A 23,552-nucleotide genomic window follows, 5' to 3' on the forward strand; every position below is an offset into this window, starting at 1 on the left:
CTGACAAAACGCTACTCCTCTAAATGGAAACTTTACCTATCATTGTAGTTTTGTGGCACGAAGCAAAACAGGCCTCAAGAAACATTCGCGTCCATAGAACATGATTATCGCTTTATTTTACTGAACCCCCATTATTTTAAAACAGTTGTTATCTAACCAAAATCAAGGAACCAAACCAAGAATTTATTCTTACTATCCAACTCTACTCAGAATCTAGGGTACATCTTGTTACTTGCATGATTTGGGAGCGCCAGCTCAGACTGTTTGGCCATGTTGCTCGATTTACCGAGTTAGACCCTGCTTACCGTGTTCCCTTCACCAAGCACCTTGTTGGGTTGATGGCTTGTGTTGGTCGACCACATGGTCATGGTAGATGAGGAGGTGTCTTGCGGAGGTGGGTGCTTACTGGGACTCTTTTCAACGGGTCACTCGGGAGGACCCAGGAATATACCAACAAATGGTGAATGCAGCAGTGCATGTTCCTACATCTGAACTATCCAACAAAAAAAAAAAAGAAGAATTAATGCAGAAATTTACAAGGACCACTGTTGTTCACTTTAACTGCTTTTCAATCTTAATAACAAACAATCTTTTATGCATAAATATAATTATAGATGTAAAATTTTATGCTGAATTTTAAAACAAAGCTATTTTCCTTCTCTGTTTTTAGCCTATAAAGAATTTCCACCGGACTTATTCACAAATGAACAGCGATATCATGGTGCTATGGTTTTGCATTTTATTTTGGGTTTATATATGTTTTATGCATTATCAATCGTATGCGATGAATATTTTGTGACATCTCTTGACAAAATATGTCAGGTAAGTAAATTTTCTGCTGATTTCTGTTGCGTTAAATATGACGCTAACATTTTTGTATCATATTTGAATACCATATATACACACATGCATACACACACACATAGACGCATAGATACATACACACGTGCACGCCCACACATGCACACAAAGTTAAATTATGCAAGTAGAGATAAGAATTATTATCTAATTCACTCATTTCCTGTGTTAAATTACAAATCTATCTAATGATAGCTCATTCGAACATTTTTAGCTTGAGAAATGGTTTTATATATATATATATATATATATATATATATATATATATATATATATAGAGAGAGAGAGAGAGAGAGAGAGAGAGAGAGAGAGATAGATAATGGTGGAAATAAAGTAAGACCTCCCGGGCTAGATACATAAAATATACATACATATATATACATGTCAATAGAGGCAAGACAAAGACCGGAGATATTCAGACGATGAGTATTCATATATAAATATATAGATATTTATATATCAACAGAGCAGATTTACACAGAAGGCAAAGACACAGAAAACTAAGGGGAGGAAATATGTTATTTCAGGTCCGACATCTGTTTCTGGGGGCTCGAAGTTACGTAATAATATTGGTAGATGCAGTTCGCAAAAAGCCCAGAATCTAGATACCAATCTCTCCACCTTGATGACAGTGGCCGGATTCACCTAATGTTTATGTACATCCATCACTGGGTGCATATTCTTGACCTTTTGCAAACTACATCTGCCGACATTATTACGTAATTCCGAGCCCCAGAAACAGCTGTCGGGCCTGTAATACCATACCTTCTACTCTTAGTTTTCTGTATCTTTGCACTCTGTGTAAATCTGCTGTTAATATATAAATATTTATATATTCATACAGGAATGTTCATCGTCTGAATATCTTCAGTCTTTGTCTCTCTAGCCCAAACGATTTTATTTGTTCAGTTGCATCATTATATCTGCTCACATGGATTCCTCTTATAGCCGTTCTTTACCCCCACGGACTTAGTACTCGGTAAAGATTTCCGAGTGTAACTTCAAATCATTTGTGCGCAACTGTTTTCTGTATTGCTGTATTGAGCATCTCTGGATCTCATCTGTTGACTCTCTCACTCTCTCTCTCTCTCTCTCTCTCTCTCTCTCTATATATATATATATATATATATATATATATATAAAGAGACCACTAAGTGGACTACTATATATACATATATATATATATATATATATATATATATATATATGTATTTCAAAATTTGAAACCAATGTTCCCTCCGCCTCCCTCTCTCTCTCTCTCCCTTTCTCTTTCTCTCTCCCTTTCTCTTTCTCTCTCCCCTTTCTTATTCTCCCCCGCTCTCTGTTTATGTGTGTGAAGCATATTTCTTTCTCTCCGTACGAGGAGAGAGCAAGTGCTTATGTCAATTATGTTCAATTAATAAATTGTAATCTCTCTCTCATTCACTCTCTCACTCACTTTTTCTTTTACTCACTTTCTCACTCTCTTTCACTTTCTCTCTCTCTCTCTCTCTCTTCTTTTCTATCTATATATGTGTGTGTGCGCGCACGCGTATTTATAAACAATGATTATGACTTTTACAATATAAACTTATGTAATGCACTTACGAATACAGTCTCTGCGTGTGCGCGTGTGTGTGCATGTGTGTCTGTGTGTGTTTGTGTGTGTGGGGGGGAGGTGGGGGAGTGTACTGGTTAATATACTGAAAAGCGAAGATGATTTCTTAGCCTGGCTGTTGACCTTTCACCACACATGTTGCAATAAATGCCTCTTCTTAACTAATTCTAATTCAAAGTTATGGTATTTTCCCATTTTTGTATAGACATGTCAATAGACATATGTCTGTTTTTCAACCTATTAATAGAAAGACGTTTACTGCAGGATTAGCTGATATGTTATTTCAAGAGGCCAAGATTTATAAAGATGCTTCAGCTTCTATGGGTATGAAAAGATTTGGTACACTCGTTTTGGTCAAAAGGCGGTGAGCTGGCAGAAACGTTAGCACGCCGGGCGAAATGTTTAGCGGTATTTCGTCTGCCGCTACGTTCTGAGTTCAAATTCCGCCGAGATCGACTTTGCCTTTCATCCTTTCGGGGTCGATTAAATAAGTACCAGTTACGCACTGGGGTTGATATAATCGACTTAATCCGTTTGTCTGCCCGTGTTTGTCCCCCTCTGTGTGTAGCCCCTTGTGGGTAGTAAAGAAATAACACTCGTTTTGGTACCGCCTGCTTGGCATTGCTGGTTCAATGCTAACTTATTTCACAGTCAGACGTTTTAATGTTTCATTTTGATATTTCTTGTGTCCGAGCCGGTGAGCTAGCCGAATCCTTTAGCACACCTGACAAAGTGCTTAACAACATCTCGTCTGTCTTTACGTTCTGTGTTCAAATTCTGCCAAGATCTACTTTGCCTTTCATCCTTTCGGAGGTCGTTAAAATAAATACCTTTTGAGTACTGGGGTTGATGTAATTGACTTACCCCGCTCCAACCAAATTATTGGCCTTGTACCAAAATTTGAAGCCAATATTTCCTCCATCTCTCTCTCTCTCTCTCTCTCTCTCTCTCTCTCTCTCTCTCTCTCTCTCTCTCTGTTTCTCTCTTTCTCTCTATATATGTATATTCTTGTCCACACATGCACGTCTGTGAGTGTATGCATCCAGTGTCAAAAAGTAATGTCACAAAACTAGCGAAGCGGTGATTCAAAATCTTGCCGCAGGATAACCGGTCACACACCACGAGTGAACTGCTTAGTTTCACGTAATCGGTCTAATAATTGAACAATTTGCGCGAAGCTGTGGCGTGATATGGTTTTCTAGACTGTTCTTCCTGTCCTCTATAAAAAAAACCCCGTTTTGCTGCTCAATTAATCGCAAGGTATCAAAGGCGGCTGGGCGACATGCACCTCCACTTTGCCGTTAAACTGTTCAAGACATTTGCACAGATTACTCTAGCCTCTCGGACAGACCCATTCTGAACATCCACACAGTGTCTCTTAAGTAACTTCTACAAATGCGGCGCACTTTCTCTCTCTCTCTCTCTCTCTCTCTGCCTCTCCACCTCCCCCTATCTCTCTCTCTCTCTCTCTCAGTCAGCTCTCACTCCAACACCCCTAACCACCAATGCTTTTCGCATTCCATCCATCCACACAAACCGACGTCTGCCTCTGGTTCTAACTTCCTCACCACCCTTACCATCTGCTCCCCATCCATCCTCTCCATGTGGCCAAACCACCTCTATATTAGTCTGTCCGTTCTGGTTGTTAGATTTTCATTCATTCCTGTTTGCCTTTGCACCTACTCATTTCTCACCCTATCCGTCTGTGTCACACCTAACCCTCAAACAACTCATCTCAAACACATCTGGTCGCCTCCTTTCCGCCTTTCTCAGACCCCACGTCTCTGCACCATATAACATTGTCGGCACAATCACACTCTCATACACACCTCATTTCGCTTTCATACTCAACCCTTTATCTCTCAGCATACCTTTCACAACTCCAAGTATCTTACTCCCCTCCCTCAATCTATATCCCACTCCCTCAACCACCACCACCCTACCACCCACCATCACATGTGATCCCAGATACTTAAAAACGCTCACCTACTCTAACATCTCACCATTTATACTCACATTCACCCTACCAGCCATTCCATCTCTTGAACATCTCATCACCTTACTCTTAGCGACATTCACTTTCAGTTTCCTCCTCTCACACACTCTTCCAAACTCTACCACCAGTCTCCTCAGTTGCTCTTCCGAATCCGCTACCAGTGCTGTATCATCAGCAAACAATAACTGACTTACCTGCCATTTCTCTCCATTTTCTCCCACTATTTGGGCTCCCAAAGGTTCTAGCGCTCACCTCTCTCACCACACCATCTACATATAGATTAAACAGCCACAGAGACATCACACAACCCTCTCTTAACCCCACCTTCACATCAAACCACACCCACTTACTTCACCACCCACCCTAACGCACGCCCTACTTTCTCTCACTGTCTCTCTCTCTTTCTCCCCCCTCTCTCTCTCTCTTTATATATATATATATATATATATATATATACTCCAAGAGAGTTAGGGATTGAGAATCCAATCCACTAAGGGATGTGTCCTTTTAAATTTGAAATTTTAATTGTTGATATGACATAGTATGTCATAAGTGTCTGTATATTGTCTTTATTGTCCTTTTGGTTGTAAAATAAACGGTTTATATATATATGAAGAGTGTCTGATCATAGAACAAATTCCTCAACAAACACACCAATACAGTTTGTCAAGCGGTGGTGGGGAACACACACACACAAACACACACACACACACACACACACACACACACACACACACACACACACACACACACACACACACGACGGGCTTTTTTTTAGTTTCCGTCAACCAAATTCACTCACAAGGCTGTGGTCGAGCGGGGCTATATATATAGCAGAAGATATTCTGCCTTTGATGTCACGCAGAGGGATCGAACCCGGCTCCATATATATTATGTTTAGAAGGAAGTAGGCATACGGTGTGGTTAATATCGGATATGCCAAATAGTGTAATATAATGGATGACTGCAAGTTGTTGGTGCTGAAAGGTGCAGGGGTGATAACTCTGCTGAGGCTAGATTCGTTGGCAAGGGTGGTAACTGGGACTATGTAAAAAGGTGATCACTTCGAATTTCTTTGTGAGGGACATTACTAGCTGCTTTATCGTACGCAGTTCTTCAAGCTGGAATAGCTGGCGATTAAGTAAAAACTGGAGAAGAGAGATGTATGAAGGTTTTGTTATTGTTTTTTTAACACTTGCTAAGTCTGAAGAAAGGGACAGGGCCCATTGACCATCGCAAGCCCTCTGAGATTCATGTGATTGATGTTGATGTTTTGTTTGAATTGTTTCAGAGCGACGTTGTATGAGAGGTGAGGGAAGGAGAGATGAGGGCGGAGTAGATTCCAGGGAGAATATGTTATGGGGGAAAAGAACTGCAAGTGGTGGCTACTATATGGAAAAATGTGTTGGATGAACCAAGGTTGATGAAATATGGAGAAACAAGAAGTAACTGTAAAATGCTTGAGTTGTGGGGTTTGAAGCCCAACCAGCTCTGGAGATAAGAGACCATTGTAATAGTGATAGAAAAGACAGAGAAAGGAAATAGCATACTTGTGGGTTAGAGGCTGGAGCATGTCTGTTAGTGATGGTGTGCCAAACAGCTGAGTGGACCTTCTCTGGGCATGATCCAGGTTGTCAGTGTTTGTAGAAGTAATACTGAAAGCGTGTGGCTTAATGGTTAAGGGTATTCGACTCAGGATCGTTAGGTCGTGAGTTCATTTCTTGGCAGCATGTTGTGTCCTTGAGCAAGACACTTTATTTCATGTTGTTCTAATCCACTCAGCTGGCAAAAATTAATTGTAACTGTATTTCAAAGGGCCAGCCTTGTCACATTCTATATCACGCTCAATCTTTCTGAAAACTATGTTAAGATTATGTGTGTCTGTGGAGTGCTCAGCCACTTGTACGTTATTTTCATGAGCAGGCTGTTCCATTGATCGAATCAACTGGAATCCTCAATATCGTAGCAAAAGGAATTCCATCATTATCCTAGATGTGAGAGAAATATTCTGTTGTGGGTTCCTGTTGGGCCTTGTAGGGTGAGCTTCTCTTACCTGTAGAGTGTCACCAACTGTTAGGGGCTGAAATAGTATAAAATATTCTGAGAAATAGAGGGAGAAAGAGAGAGAGAGAGAGAGAGAGAGAGAGAGACAGACAGACAGACAGACAGAGACAAAGACAGAAACAGACAGACAGAAAAAGAAAGTAAGTATGGAAGAACCAACCCTTGTACCTGACTGATACATATAGACTCAGATGGCTGGAGGGCACATGCATACATACATGCATGCATACATACATACATGCATGCATACATACATGCATGCATACATACATACCTACATACGTACATGCATACATACATACATACATACATACATACATACGAGCGTGTGTGTGGAAAGGGGGACAGTTGTGTGGTTTAGAACCTTGCTCTCCCCAATGGTGTAGTTACTGGTTCAGTCCCACTGAGAAGACCCTTCCACTACACCAGAATTGATACTGGTGCTGTGACCACATATAAAGCACTGTTGTTGGTACAACATAAAAAAGCATGCCATATAAAAAACACTGGTGATGGTGCCACATAAAAAACTCTGGTGATGGTGCCATGTTAAAAAAACTGGTGATGGTGCCACGTAAAAAGCACTGGTTTGGGTGCCATGTAAAAAGCACCCAGTATACTCTGAAAAGTGGTTTGTGTTAGGAAAGGCATCCAGCTATAGAAACTATGTCAAAACTGACTATGGAACTTAGTGGGGCCCCTGGCCCTACCAGCTCCTCTTAAACCATCCAACCCATGCCAGCATGGAAAACGGACAATAAATAATGATGATGATATAAAATGCCAATTCAGCTCCCTACTTCCCATCACTCATGAATATGGCCCTGAGATACTTAAACATCTTCACTTGTCTCAGTGGTGTTCTACTGACAGGTAGAGTGCATGGGGATGACTTTTTAATAGGACCAATGTCTCAGTCTTTGCAAAATTAAATCTCATCCTTGCCTTCCAGCATTTTGCCCAAAATCCATTAAGTATATGTAAATCACCTTCTGATGAGCCAAATAAAACCATGTCAACTGCAAGCATCAGCCAACCATTCCTACATCTATTAAATGGGATACCATTCTCACAATGGCTGCGCATGTCAATCCATTTCATAAAAATTAGGAAAAGAAGAGGTGACAATGTGTATCCCTCTAAAAATCCAACACCCATATTGAAAGCCAAAGTTTGTTATCTTCAATTCAGTTTTTGTGCCTTTTCTCACCTATGGTCATGAATGTTGAACCATGACTGCTTCATCCGATCACAAATACAAACAGCCAAAATGGAGTTCCTCTGAAGGATCTCTAGAGTAATGTTACTTGATAGGGTGTGTTGTTCAGAGAGCTGGGAATCTCTCCAGGTTGAGCCATTTCTCAGCATTGAGGATTTTTAACCAGTAACAAGAGAATACAATACACCTCCGCTTTCCCATTTATGGAGCAGTGAGGAGAAATTAAAAACCTTAATTCTGTCTTCATACAATAAGTTGCTTAACTTGATAAGCAAATTGGCTGGCTTTCCTTTATAGTTTATCTTTTACTTGTTTGAGTCATTAGACTGTGGCCATGCTGATTAGTTTGTTTTCAAATTTCATGGTCAAAACGAATCTGTTGTGAGTTTGGAGCCACTTTCCTGCATTGAGAGGTCACATTTCCGTTACTACAGACATGTGGTTGGAATATCACAAGAAAGAACCACAAGACGGATTCTTCAAGCCAAGCCAACCAGCAGGAGACCTAGAAGTAGGCCAAGAAGGAGATGGTTGGATGATATCCATTGAGTCAGTTCAGAATCCAGCAGGAAAATTTAATGATGGTTGCTTCTGATAGGACTCTATGAAGAAGGTGCCTAAAGGAATTGTAGGCAGAGAAGATGGATGTGTGTGTGTGTGTGTGTGTGTGTGTGTGTGTGTGTGTGTGTGTGTGTGTGTTTTTGTAATGTAGGTAAGGTAAAATCATCCGCTAGTTCCAGTATTATAATCCAGTATGGTAACAAAGGATTTCTCCCTCAGATGAAAGGCAGATTGTACGATGCCTGTGTGCAAACAGCCATGCTACGCAGCAGTGAAACATAGGCAGTGACTACTGAGGACATGCCGAAGGCTTGAAAGAAATGAAGCTCATATGCTTCACTGGATGTACAATGTCAGTGTACATGTACGACAGAGTGTAAGCATCTTGAGAGAAAAGTTGGGCATAAGAGGCATCAGATGTGGTGCACAAGAGGGATTGACTGTGCTGCTATGGTCATGCAAAGTGTATGGATGAGAACAGTGGTGTGAAGAAGTGCCAATCTCTAACTCTGGTGGGAATCTGCTGAAGAGGTAGCCCCAGGAAGATATAGGATGAGCTGATGAAGCATGACCTTCAAATATTGGGCCTCATGGAGGCCATGACAAATGACCGAGAACTTTGATGTTATGCCATGCTTGAGAAGATCAAGTGAAGCCAAGTGAAATCGCAGTCATAGCCAATGCCAGTGTTACATAACTGACACATAAAAAGCACCCTTCGAATGTTGGGTGATATGCTGTGCTTGAGAAGACTTGTCAAGCCAAGTGAAATCATAGTTATGGCTGATGCCAGTGTTGCATACCTGGTACCAGTGCCAGTGGCATGTAAAAACCATCCTTCAAACTTTGGGCCTCACGGAGGCAGTGACAAGTGATCGAGACCTTTGGCAATATACTGTGCTTGAGAAGACCTGTCAAGCCAAGTGAGATCATGGTCATGGTCAAAGCTGATGTTTCATAACTGGTACCCATGCCGGTGGCATGTAAAAAGCACCCACTACACACTTGGAGTGGTTGGTGGTAGGAAGGGCATCCAGCTGTAGAAATCATGCCAAATCAGACTGAAACCCAGTGCAGCTTCCCAGCTTACCAGTTCTCAGTCAAACCATCCAACCCATGCCAGCATAGAAAACGGGCTTTAAATCATGATGATAATGATGATGATGATGATGATGATGATGATGATGATGATATGCAGTTGTTGTCATTGTTGTATTGATGTGAGGTGCATATTAGAGTTGAACATTCTGGAAATATTGTTTGCTGAGTTATATAACAAAACTGGACATTGGAAAAGCAAATAAAACATGTATAATGGTGAATAATACTAAAAAAATTTCCGAGTTCCTGTTATATATATATATATATATATAATAATAATATTAGGGACAAAATCCAAAATTACAGGTAAAAAACTCAATTAAAATCAATTTATAAAAAATTAAAATTAAATTGAGCCTTATAGATAAAGTATATATAAAATATATAGTTTTAGGGAAAATAACCAATTTTCAAGAACTCATCGATGAAAATCCACTATCACATATAGAAAAATTAATAATTAAAAGCACAATAAATGAGTATAATATAAAGTAAAGTAAATATCATAAGATAAATATAATAAATATATTTATTATATTATATTATATTATATTATATTTATCTTATGATATTTACTTTACTTTATATTATACTCATTTATTGTGCTTTTAATTATTAATTTTTCTATATGTGATAGTGGATTTTCATCGATGAGTTCTTGAAAATTGGTTATTTTCCCTAAAACTATATATTTTATATATATATATATATATATATATATATATATATATACATATACATACATACATATATATCTACATACATATATATATGTGTTTTGTGTATGTGTGTGTGTGTGTGTGTGCATTTATCAAGTGCAATTTAAACTTTAAATTGCATGACAGATAACCAGTATTTATGACTCCAAGTGTATTCTTATTCGTTTTGTTTTGGTGGTGGTGGCGGCGGTGGCGGCGGTGGCGGCGGCGGTGGTGTTGGTGGCAGTGGCAGTGGTGGTGGTGGCGGTGGTGGTGGCGGTGGTGGCGGTGACAGCAGTGGTTATGATGGTGATAGAGATGATGATGGTGGTGGAGATGGTAGTAGTGGTGATGGTGATGGTAACGGTAGAGATGATAATGGTAGTAGTAGTGGAGATGATGATGATGATGATGCTTAATTGATATGAGAAATAATACAAGATTGAATTAAAAAAGCATAAAAATACGCTAAGATTTTATATAAACATGAAATAATAAAAGTCTTTTTATGTTTTAAGTTTTAATTCATTGAGCTTGCCTTTGCCTTTTACATGATTGTAAGTTGATAAAATAACTGCACTAACATATCGTAGTTGATTTAATTGAATATTAGCAGTTCACCTTCAAAATTGGCTTCATGCCTTATGAAAAGAAATCAATATTTTTAATATTAATATTAATGTTAATCAATAACATCATTAATATATCACAACATTATTCATGCAACTTTTTCCTCGTGTTGGTTTCTCAAACATCACCTACTGCTAATTACTAATTAAGAACTCTATTAAAAATAAATGTTGGTGTCATGCCAAAGGTAGTTGCACCGTTAATCAAGACAAAAATTAGTTAATTATTATACATTTAAACATAAAAGTAAAATTTAAATATCATGTATACTGTAGCAATGTTCATAAAGTTAGCTATTTATTGATTTATCATATAGATTTAGGTCTTTTTATTGATTAACTCATCAATTTTAATGTGTTACTACTCTCATCAAAATCTTTTGTCAACCAATAATGGAACTGTGTTTTCCTCCGCATGACTCACACTTAATTCTCTGTTTCATATGTAAATAGCTTTTTATTAGTACTCTTATCTTAACAAAAGGAACTAAGTCTCCTTTGGATTAGTTTGTACATTAAATTTTATTCACCCATTTAGCATTAGTTACTAATTCTCTTCAAATTGTCATGAAATTGCAGTTAAACCTAATAGAGAAAGAATTGGTTGTTTTCATAAAATTTTTTTTTTTAATGCCTAAATTTTGGAGAAGACATTTAGTGAGAGAAGTATTACTACCTCAGTTAACTGAAAATATAAATTTAATTCTTTAATTGAATTTTAAAGTGTGGAGAGGTTGAGAATCCCAAGCTTAGCTAAAAAGATAAATTGGTAAATAATTTTCGCCTTCTCTAACATCCACCTTCTTGTAAATTTAAGGTACCTCCAACACACCTTCACTATCATCTTCTCTTTTTTCCAACTGGGGCAACCATGCATCTCACCTACAGCAAAACACCTGTTTCTGTCCCTCTGTCATGTTTTCGCTCAATAAACACTCACAACGCCCGGTCTGGGAATCGAAACCATGATCCTACGACCACGAGTCCTCTGCCCTCACCACTGGGCCATTGTGCCTCCACATTAGGAAGGATATCCAGATGTCGAAACCATGCCAAAGCAGACATTGGATCTTGACACAGACCTCTGTCTCGTCTGTTCACTTTGAACCAAGAAACCTATGCCAGCATGGAAAATGGGATGTTAAATTGCGATGATTTTGTTGAGTGAAGGATATGACTGTTGAGTGATAGACTAATGTGATACATTTACTTTATTCTTTTATTCATTTTACTTTCATATTTTTTTAATGTTAATTTGGATGACCTGAATAAATAATATTGGTTTCAAATTTTGACACAAGGCCAGTAATTTCAGGGAAGGGGTAAATCAATTACCTTGATCCCAGTGTTCAGCTGGTACTTATTTTATCGACCTCAAAAAGATGAAAGGCAAAGTTGACCTTGGTGGAATTTGAATTCAGAATGTAAAAACGGATGAAATGCCACTAAGCATTTTGCCTGGTGTATGAATACATAATACTGAGACATTGTCCTGCAGCTGGATGCCCTTCCTGCAACTAGTCCTTACTTGTTTTTCAAGTAAAGGATTTTTAAAATTCTATTTGTCTTTAAAAGCTCTAAGAAAAGCTTTGGTTGATTTGAAGCTATAGAAGAAGACACATGCCCAAAGTGCCACACAGTGGAACTGAACCTGGAACCATGTGGCTGGAAAACAAACTTCATACCACACAGTCACCCCAGTACCTTTGGCCATTTTCTACAAAAATTTGATCATTACTAAAATGTGATGTGGAGATGGTGACGGCATAGTGAAAAGTAATATTTTTAAATTGAACTAAGCTTTTTTATATCACCTATCACTTAATACATGTGCATCCTAAACTTGTCATTCACTTTAGAAAGAAATTAGTTCCCCATTTGTCTGTCATATGCAATGACTATCAATAAATCACAAGAGCAGACATTTGATAAAGTGGGGCTGTTCTTGCCTGAACCTGTATTCGGCCATGGTCAGCTATATGTTGCATTCTCAAGGGCTTGCAAATTATCTGAAGTGAGAGTTGAAATTACCAACATTGACAAACAAGGGAAAAGAAGAGGGAGAACTTACATGAAGAACATAGCACCACTTGAAAGACTTACTCATGGTAAAATATAGACTAAAGAAATGTGTTACATAAGAACATGTGAATATTCTCTAATTTGTATTGTCATACAGTCTTACTGTCATACTTACTCAATATTTGAAGATTTTATTGTTTTCTTTTCTAAATGTAAAATTACTGTTATATTGTTGATTCCAGTATTATGTATTACTGTAATATTATTTTCAGACTCTTGGCTTTGGAGAAGATGTTGCTGGTGCCACATTTATGGCTGCTGGAAGTTCCGCTCCAGAATTATTCACATCGATAATTGGTGAGATGATTTTCTTTTCCTTTTTTTAATTTTTTCACTATTAGGTATTGATAATCTGAAATAATCAAATCCTATTATTGATCACCTTTCCATAAATTACATAACATTGTTTTGGGCAGCAACTTCACAACAGTCACAAATCAGGGACAAATCATTGGAATATTAAAGTAGAAGAGACTTACAATGGAAATGAAATTCCAGATTGAATTATAAATTTTTGGCACAATATTGCAGTGGCACCTCAATAAAACAACATTTTGGTTGTTGGAATTGAAGAACTATAAACAGAAAGAATAAATATTTGCTGTGTATTGTTTAATTCTGATCAGTCATATTTGGCAACTTTATATATACATATGTTAATAGCAATGAAAATGTATTTTTTGATATTTGTCTGATGTATTCTGCTGGAATCTGACAAGTTATAGTAAGGAACTGCACTAGATTTGTATTGCTTAAGAATGTATGAATTATGGTGGCTGCATTATGTTTGTAGATATTAAAATATGTTATAGAGTAGCAGATAATTAGCTTAATATATGATAAAAAGTGTTAATGTTAGTGTATAAAATGTATTATTTAAGTATAACATTAATCATATTTTGAAATAGCTGGACAAAAAGCACATTTTCCTTGAGTTAAACTTCTAAGGCAAGAATAATTGCTGTTATTTAACTCCAGGTCATCCTTAGTTATTACCAAAAGTGTTCCAACCATGACCTTTCAGTTTGTTTCTTCAGACTTAATGTGTCAAGGGTTATAGTAACCAAAGTGTCCTTATTTTAAGGTACAGTGTGTGACTTGAAAGACATTTGGTTACAGTTTTTAGCAGTTAATTAACCACAGAAAGACTCTTGCCAGATACAGAGTCACTTAATTTATTTAACAGGCTAGAAATAAAAACTTTTACAAGACTGCAAACATAGATTATACTAACTTAATGCATTGGATAAACTAAACTTGTATCATTTGACCTGTAGAGGTCCTAAAACAAATTGTTTCTCTATTGACAAGTGAAAACTTATGTGATAGCTACACTAGCAAAAGCCTTACAAAATTACTTGACATTTTAACAAAGAAACTTTGCCATGTGCTTTTGGCATTCATAAGGAAAATACCTGCTCTTTCTGACTCCTGAAAACCTTGTAAAGAACTATAATGCTATGAAAGTTCATAGAAGTGTTTAGTTTAGAAGGCGATGAGCTGGCAGAAACTTTATCACGCCGGGCGAAATGCTTAGCAGTATTTCGTCTGTCTTTACGTTCTGGGTTCAAATTCTGCTAATGTCGACTCTGCCTTTCATCCTTTCGGGGTTGATAAATTAAGTACCAGTTACATACCGGGGTCGATCTAATCGACTGTCTCCCTCTCCCAAAATTTCGGACCTTGTGCCTAGAGTAGAAATGATATATTCAGTTTCCATGAAAAGTGAAGAACTTAATACTTTGGGTCTTTGCTCTTTATCTGATACTCAGTTTTTGGTTTTCAGTTGTAGTCAAGTAGAATGAATAACTGTCTGCAGATTCCATATCCTTACTCTATAATGTTATGGACTTTTGTATCTTAAGATCTTTATGAAATATCTCAAGGGAATTAAAAGACAACATTAAATTAAATGAAGCAATTGGGTTCATGGAGGTAGATGTTTAACCTTATTCACAATCTATGTTTCCATTTACAATCTAAGATTACTAAATGCCATCATAACACATCTAATGAAGGAACATAATTTGAAAGTGTTCACTTTTTGATATTAAATATTCATCAACATCAGTAAAATTTTTTTTTTAATTTTTATCTCAACTTTATATCCTCACTTTTCAAACTGTGTTACAGGAAACAGTTAAATATAAAATGAATAGGTTGATATTTCTTAAAATCAAGTTTACATATTAATAATGGTTTCAAATTATGGCACAAGGCCAGCAATTACATCGACCCAGTGTCCACCTGGTACTTATTCCATCAACCTCAAAAAGATGAAAGGCAAAGTTGACCTTGGTAGAATTTGAATTCAGAATATAGAGACGGACAAAATGTCACTAAGCATTTAGTCCAGCATGGCAATGATTCTACCAGCTTGTCACTTTTGTTCATATGTTAATATTACTAACCAATTAAGGCAGCAAGCTGGCAGTATCATTAGCATGCTGAGCAAAATGCTCAGTGGCATTTCATCTGTCTTTATGTTCTAAGTTCAAATTTCATTAAGGTTGATTTTACCTTTCAATTTTTTAAGAGTCAATAAAATAAGTACCAGTTGAACATGGGTTGATGTTATCAACCTAACCTCACCCTGAAATTGCTGGCATTGTGCCAAAATTTGAAACCAACATTAACGACCGGTTATTCTACTCAGTTTTTGACTCTCTGAATGGTGAATAGAAGAATTTTATACAAATATACTAAACAAGAAGTGCAAACGCTTTTTAAAGCAGTTTTCAAATAGAATTGTATTTAGTAAAACTGTAATTCAGTAAAATTCAGTAAAACAGGTTTTACAATAAAATTAACTTCACAAGATTTTCTTATTTTTCCAGATAATTTTCAGTTCTTGACATGTTGAATTATTCAAGACTAGCAATGCTATTAAATAATTTTATTCAAAGAATAGTTAAATCAGAGGAATTTAGTTTAACTTTTTGAGGTACATTCATTTAAAGCACATCTTTTTGTAATATAATTCAACAGGTTTTTATTTCTTTTAGGTGTGTTTGTAACAAAAGGAGATGTTGGAGTCGGGACAATTGTTGGATCAGCTGTATTTAATATACTTTTTGTGATTGGTTTATGTGGACTTGTAACTATGCAGGTAATTGGTTTTCAAAAATTTCCCCGGTAAATATTATAATTTATGCATATATTGATAGCTAAAAATACATGTTTAGTTATATATTAATTTGACATATTTAAACTGAAAAACTCATTTGAAACAATGACATAGCTATAAAACATTTGCTTGTAAAATAAAAATGTAACATATTTCTTCAGTTTTGACTTGGGAGGAAAATGCATAAATAGTTTAGCAATAGTTTAAAATATAATGATGCTTAAGAACAGGGTCAGAATAAGTATAGTATTGTTTTATTGTATTAACATTATTGTTATATTTTCATCAATGTATGTATGTATTCCCTTGTCCAGACATCACATGATAGTTGTAAATGAGCATCTTCTTCATAAAAGCAGCTGTTTGCTTCTAGTCTTCTGTAAAAACATCTAACCTTGGAGAAAACAAAAGGTTTGTGACTGGAAGGGCATCAAGCTGTAGAAAATTTGCTTCAAAAAATTCCATGGAAAGGCTGATGTTAAATGAGATCAATAAGATGATGATGATACCTAAGGATGTCTCTCAGCAGTTTCATGCTCTTCTTTACAGTACTTAAAAGTTTCCCCAATGATAGACCTATATTACATCTGAATACCAAAAAATTATTCAATTCACTCGTTTTATTTAGTCTCCTTGTCTTTGCCACAGATGTTGTATCATACTTTAGCAACCATTCCACTTTCTGTCTGTCAGCTTTTCAATGCTGCCTAAAAGCCATGGTCACTTGTTCTTTTATTGAAAACTTAGATTCTAACTTTTTTTGATGATTGTTTTTCCTAAATTCTCTTCCATTTTTTGTACTTCTTTTCTGGACTCATCAAATCTATTTAATCTTTTAACATTTTAACCAGTCATGTCCGGGTGGTTTCTCACACCTAGCCTACAATGTCATCTTAAAAAAAAATTAACAGTTAGGCGTAGGAGTGGCTGTGTGGTAAGTAGCTTGCTTACCAACCACATGGTTCCAGGTTCATTCCCACTGCGTAGCACCTTGGGCAAATGTCTTCTACTATAGCCTCGGGCCGACCAAAGGCTTTTGAGTGGATTTGGTAGACGGAAACTGAAAGAAGCCTATCGTATATATGTATATATATATATATATATATATATATATATATATATATATATATATATATATATGTATATATGTATGTGTATATGTTTGTGTGTCTGTATCTGTCCCCCAACATCGCTTGACAACCGATGCTGGTGTGTTTACATCCCTGTAACTTAGCGGTTCGGCAAAAGAGACTGATAGAATAAGTATTAGGCTTCCAAAGAATAAGTCCTGGGGTCGATTTGCTCGACTAAAGGCGGTGCTCCAGCATGGCCGCAGTCAAATGACTGAAACAAGTAAAAGAGTAAAAGAGTTACATCATCAAAATTTCATAGCTACAAAATAATGCATAATTAATTTCAAAACAATGTAAATAAACAAGCATTACTTTTGACAGAATAATGTGAAGGCTAAAGGGCTAAATCCATACTTCTTAAGCCCTTTACTCCCTTTGGCCCAGGTGACATAAACCATCAGTAACTTTCCTCCACTGCTTCTTTCCAGTTGGATCCCTGTTCTTTTTTCTTTTCTTTTGGATTTTGCAGCACCACCTCATATGTTTCACTGAGGGAAAGCCTGTCTCTCTCAGTTCTGTTTGGCTTTGAAATATTATCAATAATTCAGTAACTTTTCTTTTTTTCTAGGTAGGGGTGGTGGCCCTATACAAACCCAATTTTACCTCTGAGAAGAGGTGATCCATATTAGTTTGACCTCTTTCCTGTGCCCTGTCCAGTAATGAGAGGCCCTATTGGGAGCTTGTGCTCTACTGACATAGTTTGCAGGGTCTCCGAAGCACACAAGCCACACTGCAAAAAGGACAGGCCTTGTGCTGGATCTTAACCACATACTGCTGAGACTCCCTTCGGTTATGACTGACCATGGGACTGCACCTAGAAAGTTAGCCTCCCAGGCACAAGTCCAGGCAAGGTTGTTCATGGAAGACCAGCAGTCACCCATGCATACCGGCCTCCCCTCTCCACGCCACCGATGTTATCAAAGGGAAAGACAAGGCCAACACAGCTTGGCACCAGTGACATCGCAACTCATTTCTACATCTGAGTGAACTGGAGCAAAGTGAAATAAAGTATCTTGTTCAAGAACACAACACACAGCCCGGTCCGGGATTCAAACTCACAACCTCACAATCGTAAGCTCGATGCTCTAACCACTGAGCCGTGTGCCTTCATGCTCAACTGTATTTTGGTCAATCCTTTTCACATTTCACATTTTGTTACATCATGCCTCAAAGGGCAGCCCCTTACCATCTTCCTCTCTTTCCAGCTGGGTATGCCATGTATTCACCTCTTCAGCAAGGCACCTGTTCCTGCACCTCCGTCATACTTTCATATCCTTCAACACTATCCAACACTATTTCAAGGGGACAGACATGGCTGATAAACTGATATATAAGGATTTGTTGTTGTTGGCACTCCGTCGCTTACGACGTCGTGAGTTCCAGTTGATTCAATCAACGGAACAGCCTGCTTGTGAAATTAACGTGCAACTGGCTGAGCACTCCACAGACATGTGTACCCTTAACGTAGTTCTCAGGGATATTCAGCGTGACACAGTGTGACAAGGCTGACCCTTTGAATTACAGGCACAACAGAAACAGGAAGTAAGAGTGAGAGAAAGTTGTGGTGAAAGAGTACAGCAGGGTTTGTCACCATCCCATGCCGGGGCCTCGTGGAGCTTTAGGTGTTTTCACTCAATAAATACTCACAGCACCTGGTCTGGGAATCGAAACCACGATCCTATGACCGCGAATCCACTGCTCTAACCACTGGGCCATTGCGCCTCCATAGACTTATTAATAACTACTTTAAAGCAATAGAGGGATAAAATTTGATTTGTGAAGAACTAAATTAAATACAGTAAAACATCCCTTCAGAGGTTCTGTTTTGGACATATTAAGAAACAAAATAATTCATTTAAGGTATATTTAATTATGTCTGGATCTAACATGAATAACTGATGTTTAGCAACATGAGCGCTTGTGTGTGTGTGTGTGGGGGGGGGGGGGGTGCGTGTGTATGCGTGCGTGTATGATATTCATAAGAATTCACATTTTATCTGCATGCATTCACAGTTTTTATATATTTCACGAAATTTTTGCACATGTATCTTGAGAGGATCATTGTGTCAATGATAAACACATGCACTGGTTCTATTTCACTACTTTTATTATTAAATATTAATCATCAGTTTATTAACATTTAACCAATTAACTAATCAGTCAATCAATCAACAAAGTTTGTCAGTCTTTTTGTCACCATTCATGACCTCATTAATGAATGACATGTCCTCTTTCCTCCAAATTTGCTTCAGGTCTCTCTGCCTGTTTGCAGATCATATCATTAAAAAAAATCTATACTTTTATTCATATATATCTGTAAAAACCTTTGTTTCATTTAAGCACCAATATTTCATCATCATCATCATCATCATCATCATCATCATCATCATCATCATTTAACATCTGGTTCTCCATGCTGGCATGAGTTGGATGGTTTGACAGGAGCTGGCAAGGCCAGGAGCTGCACCAGGTCCCATGGTCTGTTTTGGCATGGTTTCTACAATTAAAACAGACTATAGAACCTGGTGTGGCTCCCAGCCTTGCCAGAATCTGTCAAACCACCCAACCCATGCCAGCATATATATATTTCCTGCATATATATATTTCCTGCATATATATATTCATTTATTAGCAAATTGTTAAAATATTTGATGTGGAAGTTGAAAACCAGTTTTAAGGTAGAGGTGAAATATTTTACGTAATGACATAGTATTGGGTCATCCCATAAATAATGTGTTTTTTTTTTCATACTCTTATTTTTCAAAATTAAGATAAACAAATATACTCCCCTTCATTTTCTATAATGCTCTTCCATCTATCTGGTAGACTTGCTAGGCCCCTCATCCAAAATTCACTTGTCTGTGACATATAATACTTCTCATCAGATGGGGAAATGTCTTGTGAATATAATGAGTGGCACATTGCTTCCCATTCAAGCTGCTCCTGACTTTCCAATGTCATCCTCGCTGTATGTGGCTGAGCATTATTCTGATGGAAGAACATCTTTCATCTTGAAACCAAACATGGTCGTTTTTTTTCTAGTGCTGACTTATGCTGCTCAAGCTACTCACAGTAGATCTCCTTTGTTATCATTTGGTTTGGGTTTAAAAGTTTAAAGTGGACTAAACCTTTCATATCCCACCAAACAGATAACAACACCTTATGTGGGTGAAGATTTTCTTAAGTCTGAGGTGCCAGTGTTTCTCCTTTCCTTACCCACTGCCTTCGGTGCTTGACATTTTTATAGAGAACCCATTTCTCGTCACTAGTCACTATTCAGTCCAAAACCGAATTCATGAGTTTAGTTCATGAAATGTGACTGCAAAGAAGAGCAGGCATTCACTCTCTGTATGCGATTAGATTCGGAAAGTTTGTGAGGAACCCGTTGACCCAATTTCCTGACTTTTCCGATAGCATGCAGGTGTCGATGAATGGTTGAATGACTAAATCCAAGCTTCTCAACAGGGTTTGCAGGACATCCTTGTCAAGTTCTACAGATCTAGGATCATCTTCTAGGCTATAGTTTCTGGCTTGGAATTTCTGGAACCACTGTTGACACTGGCTTACACTCATTGTACAATCCCCATATACTGCATTAATATTCCTCACACTTTCCATTGCATTGTTGCCTTTATTGAATTCATAATGCAAAATATGCTGAATATACTCCTTTGTCACTTCCATTATAGCTTTGAAAAAATAACTGTTAAAATCGAACTCCACTCTTCAAAAGTAGCACTAAGAATAAGTACAAGGTAATATTACTACCTGCTTCTATAGGAAGTTGATACAGGTAGTCTATCCTGTCCCCCACTGACTTTTACTTTATGCAATTGAAAAAAAAACCGCATTATTTATTGAATGACCCAATATATATATATATATATATATCAATCCAATTAATGAAACAACCTGCTCATGAAATTAACATACAAGTGGCTGAGTATTTCACAGACATGCATACCCTTAACATAGTTCTCAAGGAGATTCAACACAACACAGAATGTGATGAGGCTGACCCTTTTGAATTACAGGTACAACTAATTTTTGCCAGCTGAGTGAACTGGAGCAACAACATGAAACAAAGTATCTTACTTAAGGACACAACATGCCACGGGGAATTGAACTGATGACCTTACAATTTTAAGCTGAACACCATAACCACTAAGCCATGCACCTTTAACACCCCCACACACACTTATTCATGTGTACATACATACATACATACATACATACATACATACATACATACATACATACATACATGCATACATACATACATACATATATATGTATAGAGAATACCCCTGTTATTGAATATGTACACAAATACCAGCACATAGAATACTGGTGGAACGTTCCCATCAAAGCATCCATCAAGTATAAAAATAACAGGCTGGATATTGTTGTTTCGGACAGACAAGAAAATGTATGTACCATCACAGAGTTCAGCTGTCCTGCTGATATGAATATCTCTTTAAAAATCAAAGAGAAAGAAGTTAACTATGGACAACTGCTTCTATATCCAGATTACAAATTTACATTTATACCAATAATAATTGGAGCATTTGGTTTTGTAAGTAAATGCCTAACTGTCAGTCTTGACAAGCTTGGATTTTCAGAAAAAGAAATCAACCGATTCGCACATTACAAATACAATCTGTAAGTGGAACAGTAAATCTATGCAAGATTTTTCTCAGGTTTAAAATGTGACATTGTTTTCATTTTCTACATTCCAAAGCTGGAGTTTTGTATCATTGCTGGAAACCTGCTCCTTCTCCAAAGGAAGAATTTAAATGATTAAATGCAGAAGAGACATACATACATGCATACAAACACACTCTTACACATACTTCTGTATATATCACTCCTTAAAACTGGTAATGGTTTTTTGTCTTTTCTCTATACTGCAATTTAAGCATGCAAACTTTCATATTTTTTAAAGATTTATAGCAACTAATGACTTATGCTGAGAAGTTTTATTACTTTTAGGCTGTATCCTTATCATGGTGGCCCCTATGCAGAGATTCCATTTACTATTCTTTTGCTGTTGTTATTTTAGTTTTGGTGAGTAATAAACATTTCAATTAAAATAATTCTTGTTATAAGTATAACTTTTCAGTTCTTTCATTTGTTTCATGTCATTTTTAATGTTTAATATATGAAATACTGCTTTAAATGTTGCTTTATTTTACACAATGTAGTAATAACGATAAGGTGGTGAGTTGGCAGGACTGTTAGTATATTGGACAAAATTGCTTTGCAGCATTTCTTCTGGCTTTTTACATTCTGGGTTCAAATCTTGCCAAGGTTAAACTTTGCCTTTCATCCTTTCCGGGTTGATAAAATAATGTACCGGGCATATGGCATAGTGGTTAAGAGCGCGGGCTACTAACCCCAATATTCCGAGTTCAATTCCAAGCAGTGACCTGAACAATAATAATCAAAATAATAATAATTATGTTTGTGTGTCTGTGTTTGTCCCCCCAACATTGCTTGACAACCGATGCTGGTGTGTTTGCGTCCCCGTAACTTAGCGGTTCGGCAAAAGTGACTGATAGAATAAGTACTTGGCTTACAAAGAATAAGTCCTGGGGTCGATTTGCTCGACTAAAGGCGGTGCTCCAGCATGGCCACAGTCAAATGACTGAAACAAGTAAAAGAGTAAAAGTGTAAAAGAGTAAAAGAGTAAAAGAGTAAAGTCAATGTAACTGACTTGCCTACCCACTCAAAATTGCTGGCATTGAACCCTGCGACAGACCAGCATCCTGTTCAGTGGGGGATAAAAATGATCTTGGTCATCTATACACCATGAAAACAAGGTAACGGACCTCATGAATCCAAGGATTTAAAAAGAGAAAAAGGAAAGTTCATAATCATCATAATTCGCAGTTTATTTTGTAGGTTTGAAAAAATTTAAGGCATTATGTAAACTATAGGATTTCTTCTAGAAATATGCAACCACTACATAAACTTAAAATTCATATGAAAATTGATGAAATTAAAAAAATATTTGGATGAAAACCTTATTGTTGCATGAGCTTTGATAGCGTTTAATCTAACACAGAAAAATTATGCATATTAATTAAGTAAAGTCCTGAATAATTTAGCATAAAAAGAATAGCTGCTTATTTGGATTGAAATATTGCTGATTCATTAGAAATTATGCTTGAACAACATGGATGGTAAATTAATGTATTTTTCTCGTGGTGATGACACCTTCCTGAAGGTTCCAAGTTCAAAAATATTGAATAATGATGTTTTACTTTCCACTGAAAGATTTGACAGATTTCATGTTCAAAGATAATATATAAGATGAAAGTAGAAAAAATAAAAGATATTTCATTGCTTCTTTAGAATTTCCATTTCTCCTCTTGTAATAAAGCATTACCTTACTATGTTCCTGCAAAATATTATCATGAATCAAATTTACTATTTCATTAGCAAAAACCTAGCAAAAACCAAAGTCTTAGTAAGTAGGAAGGCA

The 23,552-nt window shown here is 37.0% G+C and overlaps 1 protein-coding gene across 4 annotated transcripts in view; it reads left to right on the top strand.

Moving 5' to 3' along the window:
* LOC106869862 (sodium/potassium/calcium exchanger 4) overlaps positions 1-23,552 on the top strand; it is a 197,954-nt gene that overhangs the window by 133,800 nt on the left and 40,602 nt on the right. For all 4 annotated transcript variants that reach the window (XM_089360055.1, XM_089360059.1, XM_089360056.1 and 1 more), the window contains 4 exons: positions 671-822; positions 13,018-13,102; positions 15,811-15,914; positions 22,058-22,132. In XM_089360055.1, the coding sequence (XP_089216181.1) occupies positions 671-822; positions 13,018-13,102; positions 15,811-15,914; positions 22,058-22,132 (416 nt within the window). The remainder of the gene's footprint in view (positions 1-670; positions 823-13,017; positions 13,103-15,810; positions 15,915-22,057; positions 22,133-23,552) is intronic.

This window comes from Octopus bimaculoides, chromosome 11 (genome assembly GCF_046866305.1).
Source record: "Octopus bimaculoides isolate indiv1 chromosome 11, ASM4686630v1, whole genome shotgun sequence".
Classification (NCBI taxonomy): Eukaryota; Metazoa; Mollusca; class Cephalopoda; order Octopoda; family Octopodidae; genus Octopus; species Octopus bimaculoides.